The sequence below is a fragment of the Heterodontus francisci genome, chromosome 42, assembly GCF_036365525.1.
Source record: "Heterodontus francisci isolate sHetFra1 chromosome 42, sHetFra1.hap1, whole genome shotgun sequence".
NCBI classification, from domain to species: Eukaryota; Metazoa; Chordata; class Chondrichthyes; order Heterodontiformes; family Heterodontidae; genus Heterodontus; species Heterodontus francisci.
In genome coordinates this window covers 22,380,316-22,393,501 of record NC_090412.1, presented here as the reverse complement: position 1 = coordinate 22,393,501, position 13,186 = coordinate 22,380,316, and the positions used below count along the sequence as shown (strand labels likewise).

The window sequence follows — 13,186 nt, the reverse complement described above, 5'->3', positions numbered from 1 at the left end:
AGTAAGCTCCCACAAACAGCAATGTTATAATGACCAGATAACCTGTTTTTGTGATGTCGATTGAGAGACAAATATTGGCCAGGACACTGGGGATAACTGTCCTGTTCTTTTTCGAAATAGTGCCATGGGATCTTTTATGGCCACCTGACAGGGCAGACAGCGCCTCAGTTTAATATCTCCTCCGAAAGATGACATCTCGAACAGTGCAGCACTCACTCAGTACTGCGCTGAGTGCCAGTCTTGATTTTATGTTCATGCCCTGGAGTGGGACTTGAACCCGAACCTTGTGACTTAAAGATGAGATTGATATACCATAGTGAGCCTCATACTGCTTAAGAAAGAGCCTCATACTGCTTAAGAAAGTGGTTTATTCTGCTGGTGGAAACATGGAGCTATAGTTCTCTCAGGTGACAAGTACCAATTCAGTGAATGAAAGATTACTGCACATAAAGCAGAAAACCAAACCAAAAAAGACAAGTAGGAATGCGATGGAAGCACAAAATAAATTTCATCCTTACTTTCAAATCTTGCCAAGCCTTGTCTGACTACTTCACTGAGCTCCAGCTTTAAGTCACCCATGCAACCTTGACACCAGTTTCTGTGTTATCCACTCCCTATGCTCCATAATTGTTGGGCCCTTTACACCCACCAAGCCTCTGGAGTTCATTTCTGAATCCCTCCGTTTTGCTTTTTAAAAACAATTTCTAGATCAGTGCTCTTCGCATGATTCCAAAATTTTTTGTTTACTCCATTTCCCCTCGTGGTTGGCATCCAATTTATCGTTCTGTCTTATAAAGTGCGAAGATGTCTATGTATAAAGTGCTATAGAAATGTAAAGTTATTTCACATTAGTAGGATCTTCATGGTTCCATTGGAATCTTATTAAACCTATTAGAATTAGAGACATCCTTATGAAAGCTGAAGTTGGCATTTGTGGGATATTTGTAGATAACCAATACAATGGTTAGGCAAGAATTACTACGTCACACTGAAGGCTCATTTGGCCTATTTTGTTAAGTGGGGAGGACATTCTCCAAGTATATCCAGGAGATAGCAGATGAAATCTTGGCAATATCAGGAAGATGCTTAAAATCAGAATTAGAAAGAAAATGGAGATATAGTATGTCAGAGGAACATAGGGACAGAAGTAGGCCATTCAGTCCCTCAAGTTTCATCAAGCCAAAGCTACCAAATTTAGCTATTCTTGCACTGAGCAAGGCCCGTGCTAGTGGCACTGACGCCCGACACACAACTTGTGCAGCATGCTGAAACCTGCCAGTAAACTTTCTAGATTCACCAAAGGCACCGCATGCAGCGTAAAAGTAGTTCTCTGTTCCTGGTGGCTGGCTAACTAGAACACTGGAATGCCTGCTTTTATGTTCCAGCTGGATTCATGGGACATGGATGCCAGCAGTTAAAGACACTAGCATGGATCTGCTGCAGTAACAGCACTTCAAGTGTGTCTTGATTTCTGTTTATATTTCCCTGGCCTTCTTTACAACGTAACTCTTTGACCAAGCTTTCAGTCGCCCCTCCTAATATTTCCTTCCTCGGCTCAGTGTTAAATTTTCAGCTGCTTACTGTCCTGTAAAGTGCCTTGAATATTTGTTTACTTTATTTACTTCTACTACAGACAGTGCTCACTTATCTTCATTATTATTCCAATGTATACTGTTTCTGATAATATACACTGAAATTTTGAAATCCTGCATTATTGTTCTTTCAATTATAACTGTCAGTTATCTTTAAAAGGTTACATATTCTTGAAATAGTGGCCCACCAACTTGGCAGCTTTCCTCTCATTCTGAGCCTGACAGAAGTAACAGCTCTGTCATGAATGGCTATATTATCACAAAGGGAAAGATTCCAGAGCCAAACCACATCTCTATTTTTACTTGAAAAATCTGAAGCTTTAAAAAGTATAAATTAAGCTCTTTGGGACTATATGCAGATCTCTTGCTCTACCAACAGTTTTTTCTTACTTGTCTGCCATACAAATTACTAACTTGTAAATAAACTCAATTATTTTGTCTCAGTCTTGACTCAATGACGAGAGTCAGATTGTTGTGGGCTCAATTCCCAGTTTTGAGACTTGAGCACATAATCTAGGCTGAACCTCACAGCAGTAGAGAGTACTGCACTGTTGGAGGTGCAGTCTTTCAGATGAGAAGTTAAACTAAGGCCTCATCTGCCCTCTCAGGTGGACGTAAAAGATCCCAAAGCACTATTTTGAAGAGTAGGGAAGGTCTCCAGTGATCCGGACAATATTTAACCCTCAACCAATATCACAACAAAAAAAAATCTGGTCATTGTTGCATGAGTTTGTGGAATCTTGCTGTGCGCAAAGTGGCTATCATGTTTTCCACATGTGGAACTGTAGTCACTGTTGTAAAGTACCTCTTGGTCAGGAAGTGCTTTGCAACATTCAAGATCATCAAAGACTTGCATTTATATAGGGCCTTTCTTTAGTGGTTTATCCTATACAAGTAGTCTAGCATTTGCTACCTTCCACCCAACAGATTTGCAGGCAGGGCATTATGCAAATTCCATCGTGGAGCACTAATCTTAAATGAGTGTTGCCCTGGACTAAGCTACCTCATCACAAAAGGCATAAACTAAACTGCACTGGTACAACCATTGAGAGGGAGACTTGTTTAAAAAGGTTAGGTTGGATTTTACCAATTATTACTAATCAGTTTAACTTACTGATTAATCTTCCCAGTTTGGTTTCACTCTTCAGGATGCAGTAATCCTTGGTCTGTATTCAATGGGTACATAGTGAATTGAAGCAGTCAGTCTCATACTTACAACAATCCTGCACCTGTTACACATGCTGCAAACTATTACCCATTTGAAATCGTATACAATAAGAGCTAAATAAAGAATTCTGCACTCTTAGTCATAGGGGGTAAATCAGTTTTCATTTTAAATTTTAGAATAACCATTAGCAATCCTGCCATTCTCTCTAGCTAAAGTATATGGCTTCCATAAGCTTAGAAACTTGAGTTTTGAATGTCTAAGTATATTTTGAAGTTGAATGAAGTGCCACATAATGTTGTAATGTGCTAAACAAAATGACTCCACTACAACTCCTGCTCCACTCAGGAGGGCAGAAAGATCTGGGCCTTGATTACAGGCAGTAATCCAGTGACTAGCTGATGACATATACACTTGCAGAAGGGCAGTGAACTCCTTGTGAAATGTTCCAAAACTGTATCAGTTCAAGAAAGGAAACAGACAGTTCTGCTAAAATTCAACCATCAAACAGTCAAATGACTTGAACTTGTGACCATGTGGCTGGGAAGTAACAGCACTGTTAATAACTGTATGGTGAGAAATTTCATTCCTGCAGAACACTACCTTCCTTTGAATATACTCAGGAAATACTAACCCACTAGAATGTTAGTAATGGCTGCATCCTTCAACATTTTAATGGGGTGGGGTGGGGCAGAAGACCTATTCATGACGCAAATCGTTCATTTTGGTACATGTGAACCATTATGTTGTACATCAAAAATTTTCCAAATAATAAAAGTCAGTCAACTGAGATGTAGCATTTCCCCAGTGAGGAGTATTACCTGCCTGATATGCTCATATCAGCCAGCTTGGTGCTCTGACATCAGTACAATCTGGGTGCAGGCTACTTGCTCACTTTCTTAGTGAAGAAACACTGCTCTGTAACCCACTTCCTGCTGCCCCTCCAAAAAGTTTAACAGGAATTCTTTTCACTTTCTTCAACTCTTGAAGGCTGTCACTCATATCACTGTACAATTCCATGGCATCAGCACACTGCAATAACCTCAATCAAATAGCCATTCTTCACATGCAAGCCAGGGCACTGGCAGGCAGTGCGGGGGGGGGGGGGGGGGGGGGGGGGTGGTTTGGGGAAAGAGGAAGGAGGTAGAAGGATTTGCATTTTATATGGTGTGTTTCACATCTGGAGGACACACAAAGCAATTCAAAGCTAGTGAAATACTTTTGAATCGTCACCACTGATGTAATCTTGGCCAGCACACCGAGAAAACTTCCCTGCTCTTCAAAACAGTGCCACGAGATCTTTTAGGCCCAACTGAAAAGGCAGGTGGAATTTTGTACAATGTCTCATCCAAAAGTCAGCACATTTGACAATGCAGCACTCCCTGACTAACATACTAGTGTCCAGTCTAGATTATGCACTCAAGTCCCTGGAGTGGAGCTCATCCTTTACCTTCTGAGCGGGAGGCAAATGTGCTCGCATTGAGCCAAGGCAGACATAATAGATTACATTACAGTTAAGCTCAATTCAGTCCTAACCCAACAATCTCACATGACGGAGGTGTGAGGGAGAACAGACACTACAAGATAGCGAGTAGGTGCAAGACACCTGCTGATTTTATCAACTTAGTTTCAGGGCACACGAGCCTGATGAAGCACCCACACTGCTACCCTAGCTGAGGTCATCTAATTCAACACAGGTCAGGGAAACAAGCCTGACATTTTGTATGGCTCAGTTTCATAATACATGGTACATTCACCCACAGAGCCATCAAGGGAGATATCTTCCATTTTCAATGCATACAGTCAGTCAGGGTTAAACTTCCCGAGGGACATATGAAATTAGGTAGGAGCATAAGGAGATATAAACAGCTGGAATCTACAGTACCTTTCTGGTGCAGTGGCTCTTTTAGTTTCAGTGACAAATTCCAAAAGCAACAGCTCAATTCAATTTCCTGTAAACAAATTCAAATCCTTGTTGCTAGATTAAGACCATTGTCTGATCTGCACACTAAGAGAGTCCTAATGCAACTCTCATTGAACAAGCATTTTAATCAAGAGTGCAGTAGATTGATGGTCCATTGAAACTACTATATAGAGGACACTGGCAACACCAGAGTTCAATATGTCACCAGGATTGCATCAGATCTAGTCACTTCACTAACAATGTAAAACAAAAGCCTTCTCAACTAGGTGGCACTTGATCTTGGTACTTGGTGAAATTTCACCAAGTTCTGCAGCACACCTGTTGGCATGAGAACCTCCTTCCATTGAGCCATTCATCCAACCAGCTGATCTATAACCATTACTGGTCATTAATCAAACTGCTTTGACACGGTTACCATAGTAACTGAACGAGCCACAACTGAGCGGTCTGCATCAGTATCAGAGAGCCCACTGGTGCCATATACTGGTAGCATTCAAGTGCCGCCAGCTTGGCAGGAAGTGATGAGCCAACACAAACTACAGTTTATGCGTGGCTTGGTCTTGCATTTCATTAATGCACTTACTTTGTGTTACTGCCTGTATTGTCTATATAGAATATGGGTCACATGTCACTCCTATGCCCACTTGTCCTCCCTGCCATGCCCATTTTCATGCATAAATGCAATACATCCCTTATTAGATTCCTTTTTACAGGTATCCAGTTCTTACTTTGTATCCACTGCAAGTGGTACGTAGCCATAACATTGATGCAGGACCTTTGTAGCTGGTACTGAAACTTTCACCTTGGACTGACTTCTAATGGTGTGCATATTACGCTGAATCACTCAGTCCCACCTCAGCCACCGCTTTACAATTCATCATATAAACAATTTGTAGTGGAAGCCAGATTATGCTCTATAATGGATGTGCAGATAATTAAGTCAGCCTATACTTTGTACAAGAGTGCGGTTTTAACTTTGCACAGGCAACCTGAATGGACCAAAAATGCACATAAAATCAGAGTTTTAATAAAACAAGGAGAAACTGTTCCCACTGGCAAAGGACACAGATCTAAGGTAATTGGCAATAGAATCAGAGGCAAGGTGAGCAGAATTATTTTTAAATGTAGCTGGATCTAATCTGGAATGCACTGAACAAAGAACAAAGAAAATTACAGCACAGGAACAGGCCCTTCGGCCCTCCAAGCCTGCGCCGATCCAGATCCTCTATCTAAACCTGTCGCCTATTTTCTAAGGGTCTGTATCTCTTTGCTTCCTGCCCATTCATGTATCTGTCTAGATACATCTTAAAAGACACTATCGTGCCCGCGTCTACCACCTCCGCTGGCAACGCGTTCCAGGCACCCACCACCCTCTGCGTAAAGGCTGTGGAAGCAGGTCCAAGATTAACTCTCAAAGGGAATTGGATAAATACTTGAAGGGAACAAAACTGCAGGGTTATGGGGGAGATGTGGGTAGGGAGGGTAGAAGAGTGGGACTAATTGGATATGTCTTTCAAAGAGCTAGCATAAATACAATGGGCCAAATGGCCTTCCTCTGTGCTGTATCATTCTATGACCCTACAACAGAGATGAAAATTCCTGACACTTCACTTCTGCTGAAGTCCCAGACTGAAAGCAAAGATCTTATCTGAAACTTGAAGCAAAATGTCAGTGATGTCTGGTCATTAAATTGTGAAATACACTGGACATTTCAGATAACATCTACTTATAGGCTCAAGAAGCCAGTGTTTGAAAAAAAGTCAAACTGAAAAAACACTCAATTGTATTTATGCAAAATTAAACCCAACACCCACAAAGCCTCCAGTGGATAATCAGGACTGTCGATAATCAAGATTCCATTCTCTAAATGTATGCGTACACCACATCTGATAACAGGATACTTATAGAATACAAATAAAAACAAGAAATGCCGGAACCACTCAGCAGGTCTGGCAGCATCTGTGGAAAGAGAAGCAGAGTTATCATGAAGGGTCACTGACCCGAAACGTTAACTCTGCTTCTCTTTCCACAGATGCTGCCAGACCTGCTGAGTGGTTCCAGCATTTCTTGTTTTTATTTCAGATTTCCAGCATCCGCAGTATTTTGCTTTTACTTATAGAATACATTTAGTCTTCTCAGAAAATCTGCTGCAGAGACGAGAACAGAGCAATCTTTAACAAATGTTGGAAATTTTAAATTGCTGCATCACAGTTAGGAATTCCTGGGTCAGTTTTAAGCCAAAACCTAGTGCAACAATAATACTCAATGAACCTGAACTTGTAAATAACTTGCATTTATAAAGCATCTTTAATGCAATAAAAGATTCCAAGGCACTTCACAGGAGCATTATCCAACAAAGGAGACAATAGACAGGACAAACGTGGTCAAAGAGGACAGCTTTAAAAGGAAGACAGGTAGAAAGAAAGAGGTTTAGGGAGGCAAATCCAGAGCTTAGGGCCTAGGCAGCTAAAGGCATGGTCACCAATGGTGAAGCAATGAATATTGGAGATGTGTAAATGTCAAAATTGGAGAAATACAGAGATTTGAGGGTTGTAGGACTGGAGGAGGTTACAGTTGTGAGGGGGCAAAGCCACAGAAGGATTTAAAAACAAGGATGAGATTTTAGCATCCTTTATATGCAGGACTTCATCTCAGAGCACTTTACACTGAGGAAAAATATGTGGTGGACACTGAGAATTGAAGAGGAGGGAGAAAGAGAAGAAAAAGGGACAAGGAGATGATTAGATATGAAACCAAAGGGACATTCAGAGGGTTTTAAAGGAATGTTTTAAAAGCCAGGAAGGAAATAACAACGGAACTGGATAGAAAACTCCAGACGGCAGGAGCAGGGTGGCAGAATGAGCAGCTGATGGTGCGGCAGCAGAGACAGCAAGTGATGAGGTGGAGGAGATCAGCAGAAACAAGGACACAAATTTCAAAATTGAATCTGGAGTACAGCATGCAAATGGAGCTGGGAGAAGATAGGGGTTAATGGAACTGCGACAGTGAGGGCGACTATGTGAGCTGTGTCTTCTTGTATGAAGTTATAGTTTGTGTCGGGTTGATGAAAGGAGTCCTGTCAGAACGGCATTAGAGATGTCAAACCGTGAAAGTGAACAGAGACTTTGATTTCAGTGGTGGGGGAAGAACGGGGTGCAGGTGGAAGAAAGCTCTTTTGGTTACAGAATGAATATGGGTTCAAGACCACTAGGATGCCAAGGCTCTGCATTTCTGATTCAGTTTTTACCAGCCAGTGAGACTGAAATTCAAGAGAAATATACAAATTGAGGTTAACCAGCCAAAGGTGTTAGGGACAGTCAGGTCAAATAAAAGGCCAAGAACGGTCAAGCAGGGCCTATTGATTTGAGGTTGATGTCCAAGTGAAGCAGTGGGGGTGAGGGACTCTATGGGATTGCAAAGGTACCGGAGCAAAGACAGAAATAAGATATTTACGGAAAAAGGTTTTGTCATATGGGGAAAGCCAGAGATGGAAAAAATGAGTTAGAAAGAGCAGGGAGTTTTGGAGTTAGGATTTCCAGTAGCATGAAGTGACAAGCAAGAGACTATGGGCAGGTTTAGGAGATGCAGGAGTATGTAGAAAATGAAGCAGCTCAATAAAAACAAAAGAGGTCGGAACGATGTGCAATAAAGATCAAGGGTGTGGTTATGATTGTGCCTGGGAAAGCTGATGTGAACAGCAAGACCAGAACAAGACATAAAAGTCTGCCACAGAAGGGATGGGAAAGTTCAAGGGAAGACTAAATTTGCTAAGGATTGGTAGTTGCTTGGTGAAAGGTCAAGATAGAAAATAAAATGGGGGGAGTGAAGAAAGTGAAATAACATAAAATGGAAAAATTCTGAATGACTGAATAAAACATTTCTGTAATTACAGAAGAGCCAATGCCTGTATTATTTTCACACTTTAAGAACAGCCACAACTCCAAATAATGCAGACAGCATCAGAGTATTTTGGCTCATTATGAAAAGAAACAAAACCCCTAGAAAAATAAAAGGGCCAAAATTTGGCCAGAAATAAACATTGCAATAGGAAACCTAGAAACCAGAACAACTTGAGAAGATGTTTTGCTACACTTCACTTTTTTTTTTAATTTTAAGTTATCCAGTCTCCCACTCACCACCTATATTCTGCACAAAGCAATGCCTAAAATCTGCACCATGCTATTCATAAGGCCCTTAAGCTTTCAAAAGCAACAGCAGTACTTACTGAGACCCCTGCAGCAGAATTTGAAAAAAATCAAGCCCTTATTAGAAATTCTTCAATAGAGTTCCAATTTGGGTCAGAATAATTACTGATTTTTTTATTCTTTCATGGCATACGGGTGTCGCTGACTAAGCCAGCATTTATTATCCATCCCTAACTGCCCTCAAGAAGGTGGTGCGAGTTGCCTTTTTGAACTGCTGCAGTCCACATGGTGTCAGCACACCCAAAGTGCTGCTAGGGAGTTCTAGGATTTTGACCCAGCGACAGTGAAAGAACTGTGATATAGTTCCAAATCAGGATGGTGTGTGGCTTGGAGGGAACTTGCAGGTGGTGACATTCCCATGCATCTGCCGCCCTTGTCCTTCTAGGTGGGAAAAATGTCTATTTCCCATTCTTGTTAACAGCAAGATTCATCAGTGCAAGCTGAAAAGTATTCGTTAAATATCACAAAGTCAAGAGGTGTTGCCTATATCAACTACTAAATATATGCACCTTTTGTTTGGGTGGGGGAGGGAAAAGAAAACACAAAAAAAACCAACAAGGAGAGCATCCTGTCAACTTGGGCAAGCTTTTCTCTTCCCCAGAAAAATATATTTTCATACATTAAATTATTTCTTTAATCTCAATAGGAACTCTATTATAATCACAATACACAAGAGATGGTTTGCATCCCAGTGTTCTATTGCTGGAATTTTAATGTGCAAGTCACAATTTTATTAAGTTTTACAAATACTTCAGTTGCCCTGGCCAATGTCACTCAAAATTAAGCACTGGAAAAAGCACTTTCCATCCAGTAAACAGACAAGACTTGAATTAAGCAAACATTTGAAAAAATACATGAGGATGTGTACAATTAAACTAATCTCACTTAAGGATTCATAATCTGTAGCTTAAGAGGCAGCCCAAATCTTTGCGAACTGCAGTCAGTAATACTATACTGTCTATCCCGATAGGGGCAACATTTCCTTATACAATGTACATCATAGAAACTGTTAAATGTACATCCCCACACTTGATCCATTAGTATATCAGGCCTACAATTATAAAGCAGCCTCACAAGAAGTTATGCATTAACACAGCAGTGTCAGTGCAAAGGGCAATAGGAGCATATCCCTGCAGCAGTGAAATTGGAAAGGGTAAAGACAGGTATTAATACAGTAGCCCCAGAGATAGGATGAGCTGTTATTCTGACAAATCCAGCAGTCGATAGTATTCGTAGTTATGGAACATGTGTGGTTTTGAGGACAATTATTCCTGCAGTTTCCCCACTGAGGGACAGGGTGACAGGGGGAGTGCCCGCAACTGTCCCACTGAGGGACAGGGTGACAGGGGCAGGAGCGCCCGCAACTGCTCCACTAGGCGTGCCTTGCTGTGCCTCACCTCCTTTACAGGGCGTCCGGTGCTGACTGTGCTGGGCTCGGTAGCCCTCGATCACTTCCCACTCGCCGTTGTCCCTCTTGATGGGGAAGGAGATGGACAGGACGTGGTTGCAGGGCTTGATGATCTTCAGGATGCCCCGCACCCGGTTATGCTTCTGCTCGTCCGACTCGCGGGTCCGCAGGTTGTCCACCAACTTGTCCTCCACTATCTTCGCTCCGCGGTCAAAAAAGCCCTCCACCATGTTGAAGAAGTTCGGGTCATCCATCTGCTCGTTCGCCGCGGGCTCGCTGGAGTAGCGCCGGCAATGGAGCAGGGCAGCCTGGCCGCTGAGGCGCTGCAAAACGCCCTCGGCAGTGGCGCCGGTCGGCGAGGAAGCAGCGGCCCCCCGGCGAGCCAGCAGTTCCCCTAGATACCGGTACATGGCGGGTGAGAGCGAGGGGGTGTGCAGGACGGATACCGTGCTCAAGCGGACTCGGGAGTGCTATGTCTCCCTCACTCTGTCAACACCGAGGACTTCCCCGTCTGACTCAGCACCGTCACTTCAGTGGACGCCTGAGGGCAGGCTGAATGACCCACCGCACCCCTCAAACCCGCTGCTGCGCATGCGCCCCGTTTCGGCTGCCAACTACCACGCATGCGTTCGGAATGAGGGCGGAGCGTTTTCACACGTACTTGTACGTATGGGATCGCCTTCGAGGACGTCGTGAGGGAGTGAGGGGGGCGGAGCCAAGGGAAAGGGGCGGAGGAGCAGGCGCACACCGCGCCCCGATTGTTTGCCGGATATTGCGGAACGCGCCAGCGGTCGACGGGGGCCCGGCTCGTGCGGTAATCATCTGACAGTCAATCCAACCAATAGGATTGGCCGGCCTGGGGCGCTTCGAGAATCTTCGGTAATTTCCGTAGCATTAACGACGTTTACCTTTTAAAATATAATTAGGGCAGAATGTGTAATGGAATTTATTTTTTTTCTTCATGAAATCTGTGCTGAGAGGGAAAAGTTCTGACGAAAAGGCTTAGCTTGTAGGCTGCTCTTTTGTTAATCTTTGCCATTTTGACGTTGTCAGTGCCAGAGGTAGGGAGCTTGCAAGCTTTCTTCAGTTGTTGGTGTCAAGCCGAATGTCTTTTAACTTACTGAGTAAACATTTAATTATTTTGTTTCTATAACTTCAAAGATAATAGGTTGCCTGTGGTTTAAAGTAATTTTGAATAACCCGGATGCAGTAGGTCAGATATCTGCCAATTAAATGCAAGTTGCCTTCCTACCTAAAAAGTGAAAACAGTTATATGATGTGGTCAACCCAACAGACTGAGGATGCTGTTTCAAATACTGGATCATGTTTCAAATACATGGTAACTAGACAACACAGACATTCTCCATAATATAGCTAAAAAGTGTGGAGGATTGCTGATTTTGGAAAGTTTATATTTACATTTCTAATGGGACAGTCAAGCCTTCCCCACCCTCTTTTAATCTGAAGCTGAATCTCACTGAGCTTGAGGTGAGCTTCCAACCATATATCTGTGTCATCCCAAAGACTGCCTCTTTCTACCTCCATATCTGCCCCTTCCTCTGCTCGTCTGCTGAAACCCTCATCCAACAACAACTTGTTTTTATAAAATGCCTTTAAAATAATAAAATGTTCCAAGGTGCTCCACAGGAATATTATGAAGCAAAATGTAGACACAGAGCCCCATAAAATGATATTGGGGCAGATGGCCAAAAGCTTGGTCAAAGAGGTGGGTTAAAAGGAGGAATGAAAGGTTGGGAGGTGGAGAGGATAAGGGATGGGATTTCAGAACTTGGGCCTAAGCAGCTGAAGGGTATGGCCACCCTTGGTGGTGCAGTTAAAATTGGGAATGCTCAAGAGGCCAGAATTAGATGAGCACAGATATCTTGGTGGATTATGGTACTGGAAGAGATTAGAGGGATAGGGAGGGGGTGAAGGCATGTATGGATTTGAAAACTAGGATGTGAATTTTAAAATCAAGGCATTGTTTGACCGGGAACCAATGTAGGTCAGCCAGCACAAGGTGATAGGTGAATGGGACTTGGCCTGAGTAAGGACATGGGAAGCAGAGCAACAGGGGATCTCGAGTTTATGGAGGGTAGAATGTGGGAGGCTGGTAGGGGTGCATTGGAATAGTCAAGACAAAGGCATGGATGAGGACTGTCAGCAGCAGATGAGCTGAGGCAGGAATGGAGGTGGTAATAAGCCATCTTAGTGATGGCATGGATATCTGGTCGGCAGCTCGGCTCAGGGTTGAATATCACACTAAGGTTGTGAACAGTCTGGTTCAGTCTCAGACAATTGCCAGGGAGAGGGATGGAGTCGGTAGCTAGGGAACGGAGTTTGGAGTTTGGATTGAAGACAATGTCTTTAGTCTTCCCAATGTTTAGTTGGAGGAAATTTTGGCTCATCCAGTACTGGATGTCAGACAAGTAGTCTGATAATTTAGCAACAATGGAGCAGTCGAGAGAGATGGTATTGAGGTAGAGCTGTGCGTCATCAATGTACACGTGAAAACAAATACTGTGTTTTCATCCATGTCTTTGTTACTTCTACATTTGACTATCTTAATGCACACCTGGCTAGTTTTCTATGTTCTAACCTCTTTAAACTCGAGGTCATTTAAATCTGCTGCCCGCATTCTAAACCAGGGCAAATCCTGTTCATGCATCACTCCTATGCTCGGTAAGCAACAACTTGATTTTTAAAATTCTCATCCTTGTTTTCAAATACCATCATAGCCTCGTTCCCCCCATCTCTAATCTCCTCCAGCCCCACAACCTCCCGAGATATCTGCACTCCTCTAATTCAGGCCTCCCAAGCATCCCCTATTTTAATCGTGCCACTGTTGATGGCTGTGCCTTTAGCTGCCTGGTGCCTAAGCTCTGGAATTCC

The 13,186-nt window shown here is 43.0% G+C and overlaps 2 protein-coding genes across 10 annotated transcripts in view; one reads left to right on the top strand and one right to left on the bottom strand.

The window, feature by feature from the left end:
- glud1a (glutamate dehydrogenase 1a) overlaps positions 1–10,890 on the bottom strand; it is a 110,245-nt gene extending 99,355 nt beyond the window's left edge. Inside the window, exon 1 of the mRNA XM_068020775.1 lies at positions 10,284–10,890. Coding sequence (XP_067876876.1) covers positions 10,284–10,704 — 421 coding nt within the window. The 5' untranslated portion in view covers positions 10,705–10,890. The remainder of the gene's footprint in view (positions 1–10,283) is intronic.
- Positions 10,891–10,994: 104 nt separating this feature from the next.
- The window catches only part of shld2 (shieldin complex subunit 2), a 149,975-nt gene continuing 147,783 nt past the window's right edge, over positions 10,995–13,186 (top strand). For 5 of the 9 annotated variants that reach the window (XM_068020772.1, XM_068020768.1, XM_068020771.1 and 2 more), the window contains exon 1: positions 10,996–11,173. The gene's annotated coding sequence lies outside the window, so the exon portion shown is untranslated. The other 4 variants (XM_068020773.1, XM_068020770.1, XM_068020767.1 and 1 more) reach the window with 2 other exon arrangements.